This window comes from Canis lupus, chromosome 18 (assembly GCF_048164855.1).
Source record: "Canis lupus baileyi chromosome 18, mCanLup2.hap1, whole genome shotgun sequence".
Lineage (NCBI taxonomy): Eukaryota > Metazoa > Chordata > Mammalia > Carnivora > Canidae > Canis > Canis lupus.
In genome coordinates, this window is record NC_132855.1 from 14,441,133 (window position 1) to 14,466,141 (window position 25,009).

At 42.7% G+C, this 25,009-nt stretch overlaps 1 protein-coding gene and 1 non-coding gene across 3 annotated transcripts in view; both read right to left on the reverse strand.

The window, feature by feature from the left end:
- The window catches only part of NPSR1 (neuropeptide S receptor 1), a 145,240-nt gene that overhangs the window by 6,646 nt on the left and 113,585 nt on the right, over positions 1–25,009 (reverse strand). For both annotated transcript variants that reach the window (XM_072783515.1, XM_072783514.1), the window contains 2 exons: positions 15,320–15,396; positions 1,952–2,038 (listed from right to left, as the gene is read on the reverse strand). In XM_072783515.1, the coding sequence (XP_072639616.1) occupies positions 1,952–2,038; positions 15,320–15,396 (164 nt within the window). The remainder of the gene's footprint in view (positions 1–1,951; positions 2,039–15,319; positions 15,397–25,009) is intronic.
- On the reverse strand, positions 17,915–18,021 carry LOC140609642 (U6 spliceosomal RNA). The gene has a single exon (XR_012011395.1). It is a non-coding gene; the product is annotated as a U6 spliceosomal RNA (small nuclear RNA).

Genomic DNA, 25,009 nt, shown 5'->3' on the forward strand with positions numbered 1-25,009 from the left:
TCAGGTGGAAGTGGGAATAGGAAGAAAAATACAGTTGGGTAAGGACTGGAGGAGGGCTATTTAAGACTTATGAAGGAGGCTGGCTAAGGAGGTAGCACTGCTGGGAAAAAAAATGATGTGAGGAGGGAGCCAGGCCATCTTGAGGTGGTGGAAACAGTGCAAGGCCTGCCAGGTGCAAACATGTTGGCACTTTGAAAAAATAGCAAGAAGACCGATGCAACTGGGATAGAATGAGCAAGGAGGAGAGTTCTGGGAATGAGACTAGAATCCTGGCTGAGGGATAGACCACACATGGGAAGGCTGTAGGATTTCATTCCAATGGAATGGGAAGCCATAGGTGGCTCCATAGATAGTGATGATGCCTGATTTACAGTCTTGAAAGATCACAGTGGTAGTTTTGCAGGAAAGAAATAAAGAGAAGACTAGTTACAATGTTCGAGGCAGAAACTGGTGGAAGCTTTGACTAAGGTAGGAGTAGTATAGATGCTGAGGAATGGTTGGGTTTGAGAACTATATTTTGCAGGTAGAGCCTCCAGGCCTGGCTGACGTACTAGTTATGTGGGATGTCAGAAAAATAGAATAATGACAGATGACCCTTGGGTTTCTGACATAGACACTGGGTGAAAGATGGTGTCATTTACTGAAATGGTGACAACTGGGGGGAGAGTTACTTTTGCGGGGGGAGGACATGGCAAGACTTTTGATTTGACATGTTGACTATGATAAGCCTACTAGAAATACAAATCAAAATCTCAAGTAGAAATCATAAATATCATTTCTAAGTAAAGGAAGTATTCTAAGAATGAGAAACTGATCACATGTTGCTCACAAGTCAAGAGGAAAATTGGGCATTGACACTGGCTTTTTAGAAGTGGTGATGACCTTGATGAAAGTGGTTTCAGGAGTGACAGGAGAGAAAACTGATAGAAACAGACTTCAGAGAATGGGAGGTAAAACATGGAGTTGTGCGAGAAGAGAGAGTGATGAAGCGGGTCTGTTCTGGAGAGTTCACCCAGGGGCCTCCTGCACAATATTTATGTGTCTACAACCCCAGTCCCTACAAGGGGAGACCTGCTGGGGAGGGGAGATAATTGGAGGACCAAAATTCTTGAAGAGGCAGCAAGGAATGGGATTCAGGGCTCCAAAAATCATTTGGGGCTTAGAAAAAAGCAGTGCCAGCTTATCCACTGTAATAGGAGAAAAGACAGAGCACATTGTAGAAAGGCAGATAGGTTGATGGATGTGAAGGTCGAAGGAGGAGGGAGTTCTATTCTGATATAGTATTTTCTTAGTGAAATATGAAGCAAGGTCACTAGCTAAAAGGGTGTAAGGGGGAGGAAGCTTTGAAGGTTTGAGAATAACAATGAGTACACACCGATCTGATACATATTATGTGCTCTAGAAGTACCTTCCCCTCCTTTTTTTTTTTTTTTTCTAAGATGAAGTGATGTTATGGGTCTTAGGAGTACAGAGAAAAGAAATGGACAGGGAAGAAGTCAGGATGGGGGAGGAAGCAAGTGGCCATTAGGGAGGGATTTGTAGTGGCTCTTCAATTAAATATCCAGAAGAAATGGAATATGACTTTTGTCTTTCTTTGCTCATAAACTTCAGCCCTAGAGAAGAATATGTCTCAGAGAATGCAACTGGGTCAACAGGGTAATTGTGAGCATCATTCAGCCAGTTGTGTGTCTTAACTTTCTCCAAATTATCCACCCTATGGTCTTGGTGGGCAACTATAGTCATAAAGGGAGGGATCAGGAACCAATGTCTTCCCTTGAAGGAGACACAGATGGGCTGGTAAGTTCCACATATTCCTCTCCAGTCGGACGAAGCTAGAGTGCCTGCAGGCAAACTCCTTTCTTGTGTGAGCTCCCCACCACCAGTTCCTGGGTACAAGTTTGCTTTCAGAATGTTCACACAGTCCTGCAACACAAGGAGGGACTTTGCTTACCCAGGATGATGACAATACTATACTTGATGGCTTTAATTTTTGCCTTTGAGATGAGCCCTCGGTTGTAACTGGTGCACAGCTTTCCACCTGCAGATACAAAAGGGGGAATGGTGAAATGAAGTAGTGTTTTTGCCAATAAGAACATCACAGGTTAGATCCACCTTTCATGGGACCACTTATATCCTGCTCACCTCTGCCCAGGAGGACCTCCTTTGTTACTTTCAGAGTAAAGATGGCTTTGGGCTGGATGCTGGAAACTGCTCAGGTTGCAGCTTCATATAAAAAGCAAATGAATTGGGACATCCAGACTCTAGAGTCTTGGCTGAATGCCCTGATTCAGTTGAAGCTGGTATTAGCCTTGTGACCTGGAATTAGCCAAGAGGCAATGCTAAGATACCAATCTAGTCCCTTCAGTAACTTAGGGCAAAACCATTTTCTTAGAATGGTTACCCCAGACTAACTCATTCATTCATTTAACTCAGAAAATACACTCTCAACAACAGCTCAAGCCAGAGATATTAAAAATAAAATAGAACCAAAAAAAAAAATCTGTCCCAAATAGGAGCCTGGATATGTAATTTAATTCTACGTCAGCTGTTGTTTGATGGTAAACACATGAGCGGTAAATATTAGAATCCACTAGAATATGAGCTGCATGGAGGCAGGGACTTTGTTTTCTTCATTCCTGTATCTTCTTTTTTTTTTTTTTTTTTTTTCATTCCTGTATCTTCTAAACTCAGTGAGCGATTACTGAGTATTTGTTGAATTAATTAATACAATACTCTGTCTAGTTAAGAAGTGGTGGTAAAATAAAAGTTGATTTGGGTGGACAGAATTCAGAGTGTTAGATCTTAGTCAAAGGAGTGTGTAGATGGTACATTTGGGAATGAGATGTTGGACATAGGGTCCCTTGCACTGTGCAAGAGTTCTTACTGTCAGAGTTCCTGTCAGGAAATATGGTGCCTTTGTGAACATTGGGAAAGGGTGCCCTTCCTCTGGATGCATGCAGCCCTGCCCCGCACACCCTCAGTGAGGGAAGCATGGATGGGTTGCTAGTCCCATGCACTCCTCGCTGGATGCCACTGACCAAGGCTCACTGAGCACAACCCTAGCAGTGGCCCGGGTCAACGGCCTACCCTACCCGGAGCACCAGTCATGTGGTTGTGGACGGTTGTGGTCATGTGTCATGTGGACGGTTGTACACTAGAGGCCAATAGCTGTGCTCACTTGCCCTCATTACACTGTTCAGATTCCACACTTGAAATTTATTTTAATCCCATGGAAACCGGTCTGATGTTTACCTTTGCACTATTATTCTAGACCCTCTCCAGTCCAATCCAGCCCAATGTGACCAGCATAGCACATCTGCCGAGAGATATAAGGACTGAACAGAATAGGCTAAAATAGAGTTCCTGTTCTCTAGGAGCTTTCAGTCCAGCAGGAAGGATCACACACTCTCCTGGGTGAGGACAAGGCTGGGTGAGACGGGAGAGAAAGAGAGAGAGAAAGAGAGAGAGAGTGAGAGGAAAACCAGCTGTGAGGGGAGAGAGTCATCCCCCATCCCTTTGCAGGGGAGGCTGCACGGCAGATGCAGAGATTCCAGGGATGGAGCTGGGGGTGTGGGAGTGAGTTTGAGAGAGGTACAAGAAGCAGAGGGTGTGTCCTCAGCCAAGATATGGAAAGTAGAAAATGTCCGATGTGTTTGGACCATGGGGTGTCACCTCACTTGGCTGGAGCCTAAAAGAGTGTTGGTTTTGAGAACTGAGGCCAAAATGGAAAGACCTAGAATGTCTGCACAGGGAAGACATCGCAGGCTGAATTGCTGCAGCAACCATAAACCACTGAAGCTTCTGAGTCTTTTAACAGTGTGAACATTTACTCACCGGAGAGGACAAACTGTTAGCAGGAATAATAGGAATAAGCCTTTCTGTGCAATAACCTAAAATGCTAATTATAACTGATTTGTTATTTCTTAACGTGTACCTTGTAAGGTCACTCTTAGGTACTATTAGGGCTTCAAATCATTCCGTGCATTTCACAGAACCACCAGACGTCAGTGGCATAAAGAAGCAAATGCTTTGGAAGCATTTACAGCAGCGGTTCTAAACTAGGGATGACATTGCCCCCCGAGGGTTGCACTTGCCAATGTGTGGACACATTTTTGGTTATCTCAATGTGTGTGTGTGTGGGAGGGGGGGTGGTTCTAATGGCATCCAGTGTGTAGAGGCCGGGAATGCTGCTAAACATCCTTAGATGCACAGGACAGTAGAAAGGAATTATCTAGTCCCAAACACCAATGTGCCAAGATTGCAAAACCCTATTTTCTATGGTGGTCTCCTGGGAAGGATACAGGCTGCAAGGTCAGACCCGAAGACTCCCTCCAGCGCTACCCATTGCCAGCTGTGTAACCTTAGGCAACAGCCAGCCAACTGTTGCCGGCCTCAGTTTCCCAATTTAAAAGATGAGGCATAAAATGCCAAACTCAGAGTCTTGAAGATTAAAATAAGAGAATGTATGCAAGATGCCAAGCCCTCTGCTGAGAATGTCAATTCCTTTATTAATTGGGATGAATAAAGTTTTAAGAGTATTTCAGGAGGAATATGAATTAACTGACTTTGTGGAAGTGAACAGAAGGTATTACTACATTTAGATAGCTTATTATCCAATGCTGTTATCTGGATATAGGAATTATATACATCCAAAAATTATCCCAGAAGGATTTTACCCAAAGGAAGCAAGTAAGAAACACAGCCGACCAGATTATATCCTTTCAAAATATCCCCATTGCTGGAGTAACAGCTGGTTCCAAAACAATATAGTTCTGAAGACTTGGTTGGTTGTTCAGAAAAGTTCTTGTGAATGACATTTGTGCTCTGAAATCCTTTTTTAAAATGGAACCTGGCGGTACTTTCCACAGGGCAACTGGATGACAATATAATCAACTACCTGCCCTTCGATCTCCCAATGAGATCAGTGAAAAACGTCTTTAATCTGACCACTCTGGGAAATGCAAAGCCTCCAGCTTCTAAAGATGGCTCTTCAAAGAGAGCTGAGCTACAAAATGCCAGTAATTCTCCTTTATAGGGAGATAAAAGGATTATTTCTACCCAGGCCTTGGCGCTGAGCTGGAGCAAAAAGCAGTTAAATTCAGCCATCCTGGTGCATTAATAGCTGGGGTAGCCCGGAGGCAGCAGGTCCATTAGATTCGGGATTGGAAACCACATGCTGCCTTAGGCAGTTTTAGTTCAAGGATGCATCCCTAGAGGAGGCCTACACTGTAAATTCAGTCTCCAAGGGGCCAGCTCCTGCTCCTTACCTCCCCACGCTTCATGCCCCTTGCAGAGCGACTGGGAATCCATTGTTTGTGGGAACTGAACGCCTGAAGGGGGAGCAGTTGGTGTCTTGGGACTTTTAAATGAGACAGAATTTATTTCTGGCAGGAGGGGACTATTCCATCGATGGACTTATGATGCGTGCAGGTGATTTGTTTGTAGCAAGGAAATCTACCTGGGGATATTTGAAAATGAATATATTTTTTCATATATTGGGAAGTCTATGTATTTCGGGTTGGTTTAAAAAATCTAAGCATTTCTAACACTTATGACCGAATTGTAACATTTATACAATTTGAAACTAATTTTTTGACTTCTGATCATTAATGGCCTGTTTATCTACAAATATAACCTCAGTGTTACGTATTTCTAGTGCATTAGGTCTCATCTGCTTAGCTGTGGGATTTTGACCACCACTTTCCCTGGTTTTTTTGTTGTTGCTGTTTTGTTTTGTTGTTTTTTTTTTTTTCCTGGCCCTCTAACAAACCAGAGATGGTAGCTAGGTATGAGGAGGTGTGACCTAACTCACCTACCCTCACAACTGGGAACCCTGGCAGACCTAAAATAACTGTGGCAGAGATAGGTTAGCTGTCCACCAAATCCTTTCCTCTGTAGCAGGGTGTAGTCATGGGACTAAGCTCTCCCTCTGTGAATATGGGAAGATCTCAGGCTGGGCTCAGATAAAAACACCTGGGTAATTCTTCTCTCTCTCTCTCTCTTTAAAGATTTTATTTATTTATTCATGAGAGACACAGAGAGAGAGGCAGAGACATAGGCAGAGGCAGAGGAGAAGCAGGCTCCATGCAGGGAGCCTGATGGAACTCGATCCTGGGTCTCCAGGATCACAACCTGGGCAAAGGCAGCACTAAACCATTGAGCCACCCAGGCTACCCCAGCCAGTGTTCCTTAATGGAAGCAGAAATTGGTATCTCATATGCAATGCTATCGTGACAAAAATCTAAAACTTGTGGCTTTGGCTTAGTGGGTTGGCAGCAGGTGGCAAGGAAACTGATACTGGAAGCTGGGACACTAGAGATCTATTTGATAGAATCATCACATACGATGCCAGGGAAGTCAAATTGTGAGCCTACTAAGCCTGGAGCCCACGGGACTAGGTTGGTGTAGCAGTCAGGGCTCTCCAGAAAACAGAACCAATAGGAGACACATAGAGATATACATAAAAGGAAATGAATTATAGGAATTGGCTCACAAAATTATGGAGGCTGCGAAGTCCTGCAATTTGCTGTCTGCAAGTGGAGAACCAGGAGAGCTGGTGGTATAATTAAGTCCAAGTCTGAAGCATGAGAACCGGGGGAGATGTTGGTGTAAGTCTGAACACAGTGGCTGGAGAATCGGGCAGTCAGTGGTGCAAATCCTGGTGCTAGTCCAAGACCTAGCCAAAGGCAGACACTTAACCAGCTGAACCCCTCAGGTGCCCCTAAGTGTGCCCACGGAAGAGGAGTGCTGATGTCTAAGGGCACAAGATGGATGTCCCAGCTCAAGAAAATTTGTCCTTCCTCTGCCTTTTTGTTCTATTCAGACCCTCAACAGGTTGGATGATGCCCATCCACATCAGTGAGAACATCTTTACTGAGTTTACCAATTCAAATCCTTCTAGAAATGCCTTCCAGACACACCCGGACATAGAGTTTTGCACCTCTTAGGGCATCCCTTTGCCCATTCAAGTTGACACATAAAATCAACCATCACAGTTGGTAAACAGAATGTTAATAGTGTGTGTTGATTGCTACCAGCTGTGTTTAGCAAGGAATTAGAAGAAAGAGATGAACCTAGACAAGAGTTGGTTGGCTTATGAACAAAAATGAAAGGAACTTAAAGAAAGTCTTACAATTTGGCATCTCATAGAGTTGCGAGTGTCCATTGCTTCTAGCCCCTAATAGTAACAGATACATACTTTGCGTGGTACCGTACAAGATGAAGATGATTGCAGAGCATTAAAGCAAATGTGTACACCTTCTAAGTGTGCAAGGCTTTTTCTTATTTTTTTTAAAGATTTTCTTTATTTGAGAAAGAGAGCACGCAAGTGAGTGTGCACACCAGCAAGGGGAGCAGCAGAGGGAGAGGGAGAAGCAGGCTCCCCACTGAGCAGGAGCTCAGCAGGTCTTTCCATCCCAAGACCCTGAGATCATGACCTGAGCCAAAGGCAGACACTTAACCAGCTGAACCCCTCAGGTGCCCCTAAGTGTGCCAGTCTTATGCTAATGAAGCTGACCCTGGCTCCCAAATTAAGTTATGACATTGAGAAGTTTTAACCAGCAAAGAGCCATTCAGAAGTGTTCCTGAGGCAAAGATCACTAGGGTTGTGGCCTCCTGACTTGTCTCCAAATAGCTTGGCTCCAACTAGCTTCCATTAAGTTAAAGACAGGAATGGCATGAGGAAGCAAAGAAACAAGTCAGACCTGAGAATTTTATTAAGAAAGACTTTTTGGACATAGTTACTGGCAAGTGAAACTGGCTGAAGGCAAATGCATCAGAGGTTTACTAAGTTTCTGAGGAATGACATCTCCAAACCAGCCAGGAGCTCTGAATCTTCTGCAACACCTTGAAAGATCAGACGTTAACGTTTTTGCTAATCCTGTGGGTAGAAAATTGTCCCTAACTAAGGTTTAAATGTGCATTTTCCTGATCATCAGTGAGGTTAAGCATTTTAGTTTGGGCCATTCCTCTTTTCCCTTCTGTGAAATGCCTATTTGTGTCTTGCTCATTTTTTTTTCTATTTATCTTTTGTTGTTGTTATATATATTTTTAAAAATTGAATTGTGATTAGCATACAATGTTATGGTAGTTTCAAGTGAACAACATATTGATCCAACAATTCTATCCATTACTCAGTGCTCACCACGCTAAGTGTAGTCACCATCTGTCACCATACAATATTATCACAATATTATTAATTATATTCCCGATACTGTACTTTTCATCTCTGTGACTTATTTATTCTGTTCATCTTTTTTTAAGTGGACTTTTAGGAGTTCTTCACATATTCTGGAGACTAATCTTTTCCCAGGTATATGTGCTGCAAATAACTTCTCCCACTTTGTGGCTTGACTTTTTAAACATTAACAGAATCACATTTATCTCTCATTTCCTTTACAATTTAATGTATCTTGGATCTTGTTGAAGAAGTTCTTCCTTAACCCAATGTCATAAAGGTAATCACCCTACATTTTCTTTTAAAAGTTTTACATATTGTGAAAAGAAAGGAAACCTGACCTAAAACGGAGTGGGCAAGCCCTGAAGGGGTCTCACATGCACGTACCTCTCCCTGCAGCCCGCCTCCCCAAGATAGGAGAAATGCACATTTCCACAAGGGATGGCACTTTTCATGCAGGAATTTGTCTCCTGCCTTTAAGAAAAGTGGGGAAGATCCGTCCCTGCCCCAGCACCCAAGCACCAACCACCGCCTGCCGCCCATGAGCCAGCACTGCCTCTTGGAACTCTTGTTCTCTGTGTTCTCTGATGTACTTTTGTTCATCGGAGAACAGCCCCCCCCCCCCCCCCCAGTTTCCTCCTAAAACCTAATAAACTCACCTTCCCTTTGTTTCTTTGGACTTGCCTAAGCTTCACCACAGCTTGCTTGTCCCGAACTGCAATTTCTCTGTTTTTCATGAATAAATTCATTTTTTACTTAAATAAAATTGTTCTTTGCTCTGTTTAAATTAATAAAATTTGAGTCTCCAATTCACTTGGAATTTGTTTTTGCCTATAAATTGAGGTAAAGAGCCGATGTTACTTCTTTCCCTATGATCTTCTGACATCTATCAAGTTCTCCTATGTGTGTAGGTTCTGTTTTGAGATTGTTTCGTTTCCTATTTGTCTATTGTATTCTGTTGATACTCTATTAATCACTCTGACTCTATGATAGATTTTAATAGTGAATACAGTAAACCTCCTCTACTTTGTTCTAGTTCTCCAGGAGTGCCTTGGCTATTCCTGGCTCTTAAAATTTCTAAATATGTCTTAAAATTGGCTTGCCAAGCTCAACAAAATGTCCCATTTTAATTTTGACAGGACTTGTATTAATCTGTAGACTGTTGGGGAGAATTGGCATCTTCAGGGTGTTGAATCTTACTATCCATGAACTTGTTATAAGCTTCATTTATTTATATCTTTATACTTTTTTCCCCATGAAGTTCTTTATGTCTTTTGCTAAATGTAGTTACACGTAGAGAAGCCATTTTGCCTGCATTTACTGATGAAGAAAGGTACTGAAAGCAGTTAATGGGCTTATCTTAAATTCATTTAGCTAGAAATGACTAGGACTCTAACCCAGTTCCTAGACCAAAGCTTATTTCTCCACCTCATTCTGCCTCATTTAATTTGAAGCATGCAATTTGGATGTAGCAGGGATCGCATCACGTCTTCCAAGCCACAAAGGCCAGATGCAGTTACAGGCAGCTATGCTCTATTCTGCGCATTCTGTAATTGTACCTCCCACCTCTCCTGTCCCTGTGCAGTTAAATGTTCTATTTTTCTGAAGTAGATACCCCTGGGCATCCTGAGCAATGCCTGTTTATGAAAGAGAGCCTGTAAGATTGAAAATCTCATCTCCTCTACCCCTTGCCTTCTACTTGTTTGTGGGGAAATATTTAGATCATTTATTAAATAGTTCTTTTTCTTTTCTCTCTGTCAGCCTTTGAGGGAGAGAAAATAGACACATTTGCCAGTCTTCTTACTGGTTCATAAACAAATGATAGCGTGAATTTTGTGGCCTGTATTTACACAGTGTGCTTCTGATCACACTAATCATTGCTGATGCCCTCTTGTTGATGAGCAATAATCCTGACATGCTAAAACCACTGGAGATCTAGTTACCAGCCAACTCCATGGCTGCCTGGCTGTAAAACAAATAGAAAATCAGGTGAATTCCATTTAGGAATTAGATACAGAGAATGTATGGGCTTTTGACATTACTATCTGCTCCTCATTCGAGAAGTGGCTCACTGGTGTTGATATGGACAACTAAAAAACAAGGGTGATGGAGATGTAAACTTGTATTAAAGAATAAACATCGACTGTAGCCATTTCTGCCTTCCCAGAGGTTAATGACAGATTGTGTGCCTGTGGGAAAACTAATCTCTATGTGGCCGTGTACTGTTTCAGAGGCTGGAGACAGGGTGAGCCATAGTTTAGGGGCTGGAAAATCTAGTAGCAGGGAAATATGGGGGGCTCTGGAGAGAGATAGAGCCCAACTACAGTGATAAAAGGCCTGCTGGAAAAGGGGGACAGCTGATAGGATGTGGAAACCTTTCATCACCCCAGACCTCTGGCAACATTTGCTCTATTTACTCTTGGGAGTGAAAAACTCAAGGAAAATGATGTGTACTTCATGCTTGCTGGCCCAGGAGCAGAGGAGAAGAACAGAACGAGGAGAGTAGGTGAATGTGAGAGCTCGGGGGCGGGGGTGGGGGGCTCAGGACATGCCAGCCTCATGGAACGGGCAAGGAGCATGCGACAGAGCTTGAATCCAACCTGATTGAAATCTGCAAGTATAGGAAGACCTCAGCCTGTACCCATAGTGGCCACCTTTTGGATTTTTGAGTACTTCAAAACAAACCATTTCAGGGGATGGGGATAGAAGAGTGTGCTCTGAAGGGAAAACTCTGGAGGGAGTGGGGTAAAAAAGGAGCAGTGCCAAACAGCCCGGGTTTGGGATTTTTAATTAAAAAAAATTTTTTTTTCACTTTGAATCTCTTTTTATCCGTCATTTACTGCCCTCCTTTTCTGCAGTGTCCTTCCTTCTGAGAGGCAGCCTGCTACAAGGGAGAAAACACAGAGTTTCTAGTCAATTATATGTGCTTATCCTTCATGCCCGTCTTCCATTTGCAAAAGATAGATGGTAACGCCACCTTGCAGCATTGTGTAAGGATTCAAGGAGATAAACTGGAAAGAACTTAGTGAGGTGGCGGGCAGCAGATGCTCTATCTGTTCTTCTGTCTTGTCAGTTGGTCTTGATAGACTTAATAAACAAAAGGATCCTGGCCAGACCATATACTAAAATAGAATTCGGACCCAAACCCTACAACAACCAGACCAGGAAACCAACCCATTATCTATAGTAACTGGGCCAAAAAGCCAACCTACTATGTGTAAGTCAAACTTGTAGCAAATTAGACTGCATCTTTCTTACCCCATCTAGTAAGACCTGTGAGACAATCTACCCCAAATGGCCAATGCCTGATTAATGACTGACAGCTCCTTTAGTCTTTGTCCCTGCTTTCAGCTTAAAATCAACCAGAGGAAGTCAAATACATACCCCTCACCAGCCACACAGGGTGGCATGCTTCTATTTAGCCTACCTGCTGCTTCCCATGCCGATAGCCACGAGCTGGGGCACACCTGAAGCCTTTTTTTTTTTTTTTTTTTTTTTGCTGCTATAAAGCTTTCCCACTCCTCTGCTTGCTCCCGAGTCTCTGCCAAAACGTATGTCATGGTGGCTGCCTCCCTCACAATGACTCTTCTGCGAGCTCTGGATAAATAGCGTTTTTCTATTCTCAGTTGGTTGGTCTTCAATTATTTCCAGAGTGTCTTTTTTTTCTTTTTCCTGATTCTCTCTGTCTCTGGACTAAGTGTTTGTGTCCTCTCCAAATGCATATGCTGAAGCCCTAATCCCCAACGTGGTGGTATTTAGAGATGGGGCCTCTGGGAGGTGATCAGAATTAGATGAGGTCATGGGCATGGAGTCCTCATGATGGGATTAGTGCTCTTATAAGAAGGGACACCAGAGCATGTGCTCATTCTCTCTCATCTCCCTGTCCCCCAGATAAGGACACAGCAAGAGGGAAGTGGCAGCCATCTGCAACCACTGGTGAGGAAGAGTGTTCTTACCAGGAACAGAATCAACCAGCACCTTGATCCTTGACTTCCCAGCCTCTAGAACTATAAGAAAATAAATTTCTGTTGTTTAAGCCACTCAATCTATGGCACTTTGTTATGGCAGCCAGACTGGTCTAAGACGCCCCCCACCCCCGCCCGGCCTTTCTACTTTGTTCTCCTTTAAACCCAAAGCTCTGGACCTTCCTAAACCCTCTGGTCCTGCCACACTTGATCTGTCCACCACTGAATCAGGATCATGCACTCTAAGCGACAACTTGATCAGTATATGCTTATGTAGTGCACAGTACTCAGTGCAGGCTACAGATGTACTGCTCCTGGGTTCTCCTACAGATAGCACCTTAAGGAAAAGAACTAACTCCATTGGTTTGAATTTCAGGCATCATGGAAGACTCTGCAAGGACATATCTGAGAGCAGGCAGAGGCATTTTTTGTATCTCTCATATGAGCCTCTGGGTACTGCCCTATTTCTTGTAGCTTCTAGATCCTACCTATAGGTCAGGATACATCTGATTTTGGTCATTGCCTATTTACTGAGAATAAGTTTTGAATGTTTAGGGATTCATTTAAGATATATCTCTATCTATCTATCATCTATCTATCTATCTATCTATCTATCTATCTATCTATCTATTCATCCATCTATCCAGCGAGCTATCATCTATCTGTATATGTATATGCATATTCTAATATTTATTATATATTCACATATTTATAAAAGTGATATATCACTTTCTCCTTTTTTAAAAAGATTTTATTTATTCATGACAAAAGAGAGAGAGAGAGAGAGAGAGAGAGAGGCAGACACAGGCAGAGGGAGAAGCAGGATCCATGCAGGGAGCCTGACATGGGACTCGGTCCTGGGTCTCCAGGATCAGGCCCTGGGTTGAAGGCAGCGCTAAACCACTGAGCCACCTGGGCTGCCCAACTTTCTTCTTTTTAACCTAATACATAACAGACATTTTTCTATTGCAGTAAGTATACTACACAATACTTTTAATAGCTGAAGTACTGCATTATATGTCTATATAGTTTTTATTCTTGATCTCTCATTGCAGGTATTCAGAACTTTTCCTTTTTTTCTTGATTATAAACAATGATTCTTATGTTTTCTTTCCTTTTTCTCTCTCTTTCATTTATATCTTTAATAAACAGTTCATTTCCTTGTGGCATATGAAGTAGGAATATAGCTGTATTTATTTCCCAATAAATAGTCTCGATAGCACTAATTACCAAACAATCTCTACTACTCTATCTGTTTGAAACACTTTATCATATCCTAAACTCCTGAGGTTTCCTTTAGTTTCTGTTCTGTTCTATTCCCATTAGTGTAATTCTTTGATAGAGATACTCTATTTCAACAATTATAGTATTTAATGTATTTATCTGATATCTGATAGAGGAGGAGGTCTTCCTCATTTTTTTTTTTTGACAAATATTCTAACTTTTAACCAAAGCCACTCACAATGAATGAAATGAAAGCATTTGTGTTTATTCTTTCTGATTGCTCTTGTTCTTCTAGAAAAGCCAGGGTGCAGATACTTAGACCAGTGAGAGGGAGTCTGTGTAGAGGATCTGCATGGAGGCCAGAATGAGTCACCAGCTGAATGATAGGTACTTCATGGGCAGAAAATTTCCAAGCAGCTTGCACACACCTCCGGGTTACTCTCGTCAATCATTGTGGGAGTCAGCTGCCTATAACCGTTTGTCCCACCGGATGAGAGGTTGTCAAACCTGGTTGCACACTAAAACCATCCAAAGAGCTTTTCCAAAGTAATGATGCCAGACCTCACTCCAAACGGAGTGAATCAGAATCTCTTAGACAGTCGTACCTGGATATTGGTGCATTTGAAAGTTTCCCTAGGCAATGCTCTTGTGCAGCCAGCACTGAAGCCCTGTGCACAAGACTGTTGGCTTCCCATAGTCAGAAACCGTGCTATTTATTCATTTGGCGTTCCCAGTTCTTTGTACTACTGCTGACATGTGGTGAACACAGCAGAACTGAACTGAATTCAGATGAAGATGCCAAGACTTACATGTCTCTGGCAATTTGCCTAGAGAAGGGACATAGATTATTTGCGCCCACTTGGGAATCCTTTTGACTGTCTCTCAGTCACAATGGAAGAAGTAGCTTTAAGAGGGATGAAAATGAGCATGGTCTTGGTCCAGGAAAGGTATTAGTTCAGAGTCTGAAAAGAAGAGGACTTTGAGACCATTTAGTTTGTCCCTTATTATAACCTCTTGAAGGCCAGAGAGGTTAAATGACTTTGCAAGGTGGCACAGCAATTAGTGGCACTTTGGGAACAGAAACCAGCTCTTTGTATCCCGTATCTGTGTTATAGCTTGCTGCTCTTGTGTGAGTACATGTGGGTGAGTATGTATATGCGGGTGTGTATAAATGTGTAAAACTGTGCATGTGAAGGACTGGGTGTGTGAAGGGGTACAAGCGTGTACGAGGAATGGGAGGAGGTGGGGAGCCTGAGGAGAGAACTAGTCCCATTATAATCAGCAGAAAACCAGGAGCCCTCCCCCTCTTTTTCTGGCATGTGGTTCCTTGCCAATTCTCTCCAGGTTGGTCTCCATCAGATCCAGCAGTGTTGGCCTGGGAAGCAAGGTAGGCCTCCAGGTCCTAGCGCCTGTCACGTGGGACGTGCTCAGCACTAAGTTTTACTGAAGCAGAATTTGGGGAAGGGCCATTGTGGGTGGTCTCAGGCTCATTCCGGGCAAGTTGGTGTGTTTGGAAAGCACTGACCATGCTTTGCTTGCCTTAGGGTCCAGTATTGTTCTGTGGATGGACTGCAGTTTTCTCCATCTGTAAGTTCAAGCCATGTAGAAATGTCTATGCCTGTGCTTCACCGAATGTGTGCTCCTTGGACAGACCTCTTTTCAGCCCAGTGTCCTACAGGGTGTTCCTCTTTGCCAGGCCTAAGAAATCAGGGCGACCTTTGGATCCTGGCACCCAAAGGCCCCCCTTCCGTCTTAAGTTTCCAGGGAGGCCACATGAAAGAGGCAGTACCTGCCAGGGGAGCCTTTGGTGGGTCTGATCTGCTCTCGGGGTCCTGGTAGGCAAGTGCAGCTTCTTGTATTCAGGCAAAGCACAGGCAAGCTCATTTTTGCTAGAGAAAAACCACTGGAAAAGCAAAATTACCCAAGAGTTGGGTAATGCTGATCAGAGACTTACCTGAGCAGTTGGAGATCACTGTCTCGTGGGCTTTGCTCTTAATCCAAATGGTTCGGATCACAATGGCATAGATGACGCTGTGCAAAGGACCAGAGGTAATATTAATATGGCTGGTGGGTCCCTACTGTGAGGACACACAGAGAGGACCACTCCCAGTTCCCTGATGGTGAGGTAAAGAGGAAGGGGTTAAAATCATGCCAGGTCCCTATCTTTGCTGATTACAGAATTCCAGCAGATTACAGCTACCTCTTTTTTAACTGAGGAGGCTAGGACCTGGCAAAGTGAAATGGTTTCTCCAAGATAACTCAGGTGGTTAGAAATATAGCTGAGATTAGAATCCAAACTCAGGGTTTGGGGTCAGAGAGGTTTATATTTGTAACCAGCTCTTCTACTTGCTGGTTGTATGACTTGACCTTAGACACTCTTTAATGTGAATCACTCTAGAATGTAGTGATTCTTGCCTCTCATGTCCATGCCTTTGTGAGATCCCCTCCCCTTGAGTGTGTTGGGATTTGTGACTTGCTTCTGATCCATGCATTGGGCTGAAGGTGATAAATGTCTGTAATCATGTAAGACTGTAGTGCCTGTCTTGCTAGCATCTCTCTCTGTTGCTGCCATGAGTCCTATAGCTCCAGAGAATTAATTCTGTCAAGAACTCAATGGGAACCTGAAATAAGACCCTTCCCCAGTTGAACCTCTGATATCCCCCAGCCCTGGCAGACAGACACCCTGATGGCTGACTTGCTTAAGCAGAGTTAAAGCCTTGCCCAGTTAAGCCATGTCTAGATTTGTGACCCCCCAGCAACTGGAGGTAATAAACCTCTGTTGTTTTAAGTTACTGGGTTCGTGATAGTTTGTTAGCCAGCAATAGATAAGCAATACACTAACTGATACAGGCTTAATGTCTGTATCTCTATCCCTAAGGTTATATCTTGAAATCTTAATGACTGAGATGATAGTAGTAGGAGGTAGAGCCTAGGAGGCGCTTAGGTCCTGAGGGTGTAGCCTTCATGAATGGGATTAGTGCTCTTACAAAAGATACCCCACAAAGCTCGGCAGCCTCTCCCACCTGGTGAAGACACAAGGGGAAGTCCGCTGCCCAGAAGAAGGCTGTCACCACCATCTGTCCAGGCTGGCGCCCTGATCTTGAACTTCCAGCCTCCAGCACTGTGAGAACTAAAGTTCTGTTGTTTATAGATCGCCTCGTCTGTAGTATTTTGTTATAGAAACTAGAACAGACTAAGGCACTGGGCCTCTGTTGACACTAAAATGGAGTTAATAACACAAACGTCTTATGAGTTTTTTGGGATCAATTGTGACAACATTGAAGATGCCAAGCACAGCACTGGGAAATTAGCAGAGACTCAATAAATGCCATTTTCTTTCCTCTCCCTCTTTCCCATGTTTCACATAATATCACACCTCCTGTAGCATAATATAATCTATACCTAACAGGAAAACAAAATGTTAATGACTCAAAAGCATTGGCAAATTTTGTCTCTTTTGATAAACACAGAAAAATGTATACTCTTCTTTAATTACTTATTTGGTGCTTCTAATATATTAAGGACCTCAACTAAAAACTTTGGGACAAAGCATTGCTTCACTTTAGAATGGCACAAACTCCCCTCTAGAGATTTACTGGTTAAGACAAAATCAGAGCTCTGGTCTGCAGTGGCTGACAAAGCACTAATTGTTTTTAATGATCTTTAGCATATAACTTAATTAATGGCTGTTAAAAACCTTCTGCTCATTCTTGCTTTTCCCATTCTTGCTTAGTGAACCCCTCTGAGTGATCCAGGTGAGCTTTAGGCCTTTTTGGAATATCCCCATTCTTTCTCATATACCTGTCCAAGGATTTTTCTGGAATTTGTATGTCTACATTAAAGAAGACATGAGGAAAAAACTGCTTGTGAGTCTATTCTTTACCTTAAGCTGGACATGTGTTATAGCAGGGAAACTTATTCCCCAGATAAATGAAATGCAAGGAAAGGTTACAACCACCACGAAACATTGATTATGTATTACAATAGCAACCCTAGTGCTAAATCAATCAATAATTCAAATATTTATTGGCCATCAGCCATATACACAATGGAAAATTAAGAACGGCCTTATGTGTTAGGGGTTTGGGACTAATCTCCCTGCCTCATCTCCTTGGGACCCATAGGGCAGGTGGAAAGCAACTCCTTTATAAGTGGGGTACCCCTTTATTACCCAAATCAGGTCATTGTTCAGAGTGAAGCAGTCATGCATAAGAGAAATCTCTGAATTGTATTTGTCTCCTTCTTCTTCCTTGTTTCTTTCATCAGCAAGTTCTGTGGTCTGTCCCTTCAAAACGTCTCCGTGATTTGTTCCTTTTTCTCTATGCCTGCGCCTCATCATCAGACCAGATCCTTACAACCTCGTTTTTTAAAAATTGTATTTTGATATGAGTTTTTTATTGTGATAAAATAAACATAAAAATGTATCACTTTAACCATTTTTTAAGTGCACAGTTTGGCGGCATGAAGTACATTCACATTGTCATATAACCTTTCCCACCATCCATCTCCAGAATTTTTCATCTTCCCCAACTAAAGTTCTGTAGCCATGAAAACTAAGGAAGCCTTCATGAATGTTTGTGTCATCCTCATGCAGGGGCCATACTGATCTTCTCTGTATGATTCCAATTTCAGGATGTGTGCTCCCGAAGTGAGTACCCCTTGTGACATCTTGTCTGATTATCGTGATCTTCTAATGCCCCTACTCGGGTACCATCTTGAATGTCCATGCCTTCATCAAGGTGGAGCTCTAGGACAGAGAGTCATTCTCTGGCTTAACCGCCCCCCCCCCCCCGCCGCCCCACTGCCAGTATCTCCACTTTCCTACAAGATGATATCCAGTCTCTTATATTTGGGATATTCAAAGCCTCCCCAAATCTGCCTCTTTATTCCTCACCTTTACTATCATCATCCTGCTTCCCTCCCCTCCACCATCTCTCAATGACCTTTCTCCATATCATCGACAAGAGTGGCCAACAGGAACAGGTTGACAAAACTAACCATGACTTCATACTTCATATGGAGTTGACTTTGGGTGAATCTGAGTTCCAGTGCCTTCCATCTCTCTGTGTCCACTTTGCTCTCTCGTCGAAATGCATTTTTAAACCCATTCTTCATATATCACTTAGCTATGAGACCTTTCTGAGCTGTCCCTGTTCCTCAATGGTAATCAGCTCCCCCCCTCCTTGGGGCTTCCATGCTGGCATAATACTGGTCACATTGAGTCTTGTCTATGGTGGTCATGTCCTAAAGATTAGCAGACCCATAAATAGCCCATTCTCAGAAACAGAGCAGAAGAATAGCATCTCCACTCTTTTAGTTCAACTTCTTTTATGTCTTCAATCTACTTTCATTCTCTCAACAAATGCAGCTTTTCTTCAAGCTTCTTTGAAATATAAAAACTGAAAGATCACCCAGATTGAAGAAAGTATATCTTATCCGTAACCAGCTGACTGAATTCTTGATTTTATGGAAGACTATCCAGGCACAGACCCATTTTATTTCATTTCCTTTATAGAGGCAGCTCATGATGGGGATAGAGTGAGAATCCAAGCCAGAGAAAGACTTTGCAGGACCACCTTAGGAGGATGTCTGAATCTGGTTCCTCAGTCCTGGTTCTGTATTATGTGTAAGAGGTGTCCAGGATACAGAACAAAACTTTCGCTCTTCCTCTGAGACACAACAGACAGCATTTCACTCAGACTATCAGTACTTCACCCCTGCAGGACTCAGCTCAAGGTACTGAGCACCAACTACCCTACCTATCTTCTCTATGCTTGACCTTGTTGGGGCTTCACTGGACAAGGCTCTTTTTTCTCTTCTCCTAGCAGGGGCATTAAGAATACCCCCTAGTCAAAAGTTCTCTCTCCTTCATTATTAATTAATTCATTTCACTATATGTATTTGAGGTCTTACTCTGTCCCAGGCACCTGTTGAGCCATTGTGGATACTGTGGCAGAAAAATACAGAGTCCTAGCCCTCCTGGAGTTTACATTGTATTTGTGGAGATAGATAATAATGAAATGAGGACACAGTAATATATCATTACAAAGGAGAAAAATTCTAAGAAGATAAAATGTAGGGTGAGTATATAAGAGGGGACCTGACTTGTTCTGGGGGTCAGACTTCAGTTTTGAGAGATTCAGTGACTTGTCTGAGTTCACACAGCTAGAAGATGGAACCATAGTCTGGGTCCTCTGACTTCCAGGGCTGTTAACTGACTTGCTAAGGCTCCTCAAGGGAATGTGCTGGGTTACCTATGCTATAGATGGTTCTAGTTATTTTCTGAATGTCTTCTTTGATTCCTATACTAGGTTAGCATCCCTGCTGTGGGTACCCTAGGGCCCTCTATTTACCCTCCCACAGTACTTATCACAGTGTTAGAACTCCCTTTTTAATTGGCTGCCTTCTCTGTTACACAGAAAGAGTCTTAAATTCAGACATGTGTATCTTGTCATTTCTGTGTCCCCCTTACCAGATATAGGGTATGGCAGACAGTGGGTGCCCTATGGATATTTCTAGAAATAATGAATACGTGGGGAGAGGCAAGGGGTCAGGGACTCAACAGCATCTCTGTATGTAGTTGGGCTTTGGGAGACATGAAGGCAGAACTAACTTTGGGGGGAGAATGTAGAAACAGCTTGATACTTAAGAAACTCAGAAAAATATGAAAGTCCTGATATACACATTCCATTGGCACCATGTTTAATGGGCTTCCAGGACAGAGAGGATCAAAGGATGCCTTTACTAACTCGCTGGGTACCACTGAAATAACTGAGACTTCCTCATGGTCCCAGAAGAAGAGCTCACTCTGATGACTTCAGTAGTTCAGATGAATTCACTGATGTCTGGAAACAGCAAGTACAGGCAGTTGGGTATCTGTTAGGATACTTTGTGTAGCAAGATACAGAAAACACCCAATTCAAATTGTTCTAAGCAATGGGAATATTTCTTATTCCCCATAATTGCAACTTCAAAGGGTCAAAGCTGAACTTCAGAATCTGCGTTCTTTTCATCCGTTCCTCTTTTCTTTTCAGTGCAGGTGTCTCCCTGAGTCAGACTGCGCAGTTCCGGGTGTCAATCCAGACAGCAGTGTCCAGAAGACGGGAAGCCGTCCTCTCCTGGACTTGTTTTCTGTGAATGGGGAAATCTTTTCCAAAGGCTCTTCCGAAGACATTCCCTCACATCTCATTGGCTAGAATTGGTCATGTGGTCATTCCCAAACCATTCCCGCATTGAGGGGAAGGGCTGCCCTGAGTGGCTTATTGTGGGGAGGGTATTGGAAATCCAAACACAAACATCTACCCTAACCTAGTGAATTAGTGACAACGGCTTTTCAAAAGATCTCTCTTGCCACCCTCAGAGATATGTCACTTATATATGTCATTTCCTTATATATGTCATTTCCTTCACTAATAGATGGGTCATTCTCCTTGACCTTGGACCTCCTGCCCAGGGACAGTACTGTTCAGACTCCCGGGGCCCTTTTACCCACCATGGTCTTGAACTCAACTGGGCTGTACCAACCCTAGCCTGGGACTTTCCCACAGTCTGATCTCTATTCTCCAAGCAAAATAAATGGATTTTTTTCCCCGCCATGTAACAGGAGTCAGTGCTCCATGACAAATGTGCTTTTTTCCACTTATTCCTTCGCAATTGTTGGTCATGGATCTTTTATGCTTCTATCTTTATGTCGCAAAGATAAAAATGATAGAAGAATAGGAAATCAATTAAGTCACAAGAAAATAACCATGGATAAAGTAAAGCAATTACACCAGCAGCTAATAACCTTCCTAGCAACAGTTAGACAGTCATGTCAAGTAAATTTTGAAATAACAGGAGTTGTGTTGACCCAGAAAAACAATATATTGTCTTTATTGTCAGTCGCTATGGTTTCAAATCCAGGGAGCCTGATTTAATTAATGACAGAAGAGCTAAATCTTTATTCCTTCATGGCTCTCATGAGGGTTTGCCGCAGACAATACAACTCTTCCTTCCTCTCTCCTTTCCTCCCTCTCTGCCTTTCTTCCTCTCTCTCTTCTTTACTTCCTTCCTTCCTTCTGTCCTTACACATATATTTAGGGTGGATTCACCATATACCAGAAACTGATCTAGGCACTAAAGAGCCAGAAATGTCCATATCAGGGGTGTGAGTGACCCGGTGGCACCTCTGTCCTGTGGTTTATCGCTCAGGTCTGCATTGTTCATTCAGCCTAACATTTACAAAGTGAGTATCATGTACAAGATTTGGAACCCAGAAATGAAGGCATGAAGCTCTATACTCAAGAGCTGCAGCCACACAAGCAGGTGATTCCACTCCCATGAAGCCTTCATGGTGGCCCAGACGAGCTGAGGTGGGAGGCTATGGGTGAACACCTGAGGTACTGCTTGGCTGAGGACTGGCAGTGTGGTCCATGTGGAGTCAGTATGTAGAGTGAGACATCAAGAACATGAACTGGGCTGCCAGAAACAAGGCAGCAAGGCAGGGAGAGTGTGGAGGAGTGTTCAGGTCTGAGGAAGGATGTGCACAAAGGCAGAAGGGTGAGAGTAGTGAGGGGTGTCCCTGTTTGTTATGACTGGAATGGCGTATGCAGGGGTGAGCATCAGTAGCCTTCCTGAAATAGCCAGGGCCCCTTTGAGAAAGACAAGACATCTGTCTTAACAGATATTAAACGATGTAAAGCTACAGTAATTAAAACAATGTAGTATTAGCGGCAGGAAAGCCACTAACTTAGTTACTTGTGTATTCTCTCGTTTCTTAATTATGACAATTACTATCAACTGAAAATAAAACCATGTGCAAAATGAAGAAGCAAATGACAAACTAGGGACATATTTCCATCATATAAAAAAGGAAAAAGTTTATTGTATAAAGAATATCTCTCAAGATAGAGAAAAAAGAGGGGGCGCCTGGGTGGCTCAGTGGCTGAGCCTCTGCCTTTGGCTCAGGTGATCCTGGGATCCTGGGATTGAGTCCTGCATCGGGATCCCCACAGGGAGCCTGCCTCTCCCTCTGCCTATATCTTTGCCTCTCTCTCTATGTCTCTTATGAATAAATAAATCTTTATTCTTAAATTTTAAGATTTAATCTTAAATCTTAAGATCTTAATAAGTCTTTAAAAAAAGGTAAAAAAGAAAATAACAAAATGAAGAGATTAACAAGTTCAGAAACAATAAGAATACTTCTAATGTAAATGTGCATATGATGGAATTACCATTTCATACCATGTAGAAAAAGTGGATTATTCAGTATTCAGTAAGTGGTGTTGGGACAAATGACTTGGCATTAAAAAAATAAATTTAAGTTAATTCATAAATAACACCGAAAGTAAATGGTATTGGGACATTTGGAAAATCAAATCAAAAAAAGATTTATTTATTTTAGAGAGAGAAAGAGATAGAGCACAAATGGAAAGGGGAGAGGGAGAGAGAATTCCAAGCAGACTCCTCACTGAGTGTGGAGCCATATCAGGGCTCCATCCTATGACCCTGAGATCATGACCTCAGCCAGACCATCAATAGGATGCTTAATGGCCTGAACCACCTAGGCGCCCCAAATCAAATATGTTTTTTAAAGCTTGGGATTTTTTTCTCCCTTTCCCTCTACCTCTCCTGCTCATTCTCTCTCTAAAATAAATAAATATATTTTTTAAAGTGATATTTTTAATGTACTCCCAACACTGAAATTATTTTCAAATAACTGAAATAATAGATTATTAAAAAGTTAAATCATAGTAAAGTATGTGCAAGGAGCAATTTCCAAGGAGAGAAATGGAAGGAGGCAACAATGTAAAGGAAAGCGTGAGTAGATGTGAATACACTGCAATGTGAAAGGTCTGTGTATTACAGAGAAGCCGTATACATTTCATTCACATTTCCACATGCATTTATATAATAATAATAATGTTTTGCATAGTACTTTCCTATGATTCTTTTAACTCTATAAACAACTTGGCTTTCTCCTTTCTAATTTTTGGTATTCGTGCTGTCTCCCCTTTTCACAATTATGTCAGTCTTATCAACTGAAAGCAAAATAAAACCATATTCAAAACAAGAAGGCAAATGACAAACTAGGGAAATAGCATCAATATATGAAAACAGAAAATATTTATTATTAAAGAGTATCTTTAAAAATAAAGAAGAGAGAAAACAAAATTGCGAAAAATGGGTAAAAGAATGAGTAAGTAATTTTTTAAAAAAACAAAAATGATAATGTATAACTTAAATTTTTTCTATCTCATCTGTAATGAAAAAAATACAGGGGCACCTGGGTGGCTCAGTCTGCCTTCGGCTCAGGTCATGATCCCAGGGTCCTGGGATCAAGCCCCATGTCCAGCTCCCTGCTCATCAAGGAGTCTGCTTCTTTCTCTCCCTTTGCCCCTCCCCCTGGTTCATGTTCTCTCTCTCTCTCAAATAAATAAATAAAGTCTTAAAAAATACAAATTAAGGGATCCCTGGGTGGCTCAGTGGTTTAGCCCCTGCCTCCGGCCCTGGGGTCCCAGGGTCAAGTCCCACGTCAGGCTCCCTGCATGGAGCCTGCTTCTCCCTCTGCCTGTGTCTCTGCCTTTCTCTCTCTCATGAATAAATAAATAAAATCTTTAAAAAATACAAATTAAAACAACTATGTGAATTTTTTGCCTATCAATTTGGTAATGATATATATATAATCATGCCTGAAGAACAATGAAACAGGAAGCACAGTTAACAGAGTGAATGAACTCCTAATTTGAGTTGTTTTCTTTCGTCTACTTAAGCTTGGGATTAAGAGTTTACTTTACCTAAAAGAACTATCAGAAACAGAATCAAGTTCAAGAGTCCAAAATGTGGTTAAGAAGGAAATGATGAACCTTAACTCTGAGAGGTATCAAACAGTAGCAAGTTATCCCAGGAACTAGTTGGAAAACAAATTCTTCACAAGATTCCATCCGGGCCTGGTCTTGGATCAAGAGAGAGGAGGAGCCGAGAGGGGTGTAGGATGCCATATTCCCCAGAGAGAAGCTCTTTCTTCGACAGGAGGAGCCTGACCACAAAAGAGTGAAGGTCATAAGTGAGCAGATAAGAATCACTTCAGGGAAGCTTGTGGTCGGGAGGAGGTCACTGAATCTTCCTCATTCTACCACAGCTGGGAGCAAGGAGCACTGGGCAGGAGTCAAGGAGGCTGTACTTCGATGAAGGCTGAGTGCAACTCGCTTTTGAAATCATCCCTTTCATCATCATATTATACTTTGCTTTTCCCAAGGGCACTATGAGAACACCCAAGGTGGGTTGTAGGCAAGTCTGAGAGGTCCTAATGGGAAGAAGCAGCTTGAATTAATGGGGGAAGAAATATGGACAGGCAAAGAGTCACATGATGGATCTGGCCAGACAGCACATTGGGAGCCATGTGGTTCACAAACTCTATTCACCCTGCTGAGCAAGGGTTTGGACTGATTTCACAGGCTGATGGAAAAATCAATCAGGAGAGAACAAGGACAGACGCTGCCCACTGAAATCGATGCGTCGGTTGCCTGTGATGGACGTCAGGAGCCACTTCCTCCCAGATGCTCACCCCTTGCCACTAGCCGCCCTCCTCCCCACATGCCCCTTCCAATGATGCTGCAACTTCCCTTTGACTGGTTGTCTAAATAACCTTCATCTTTCCTTTAGG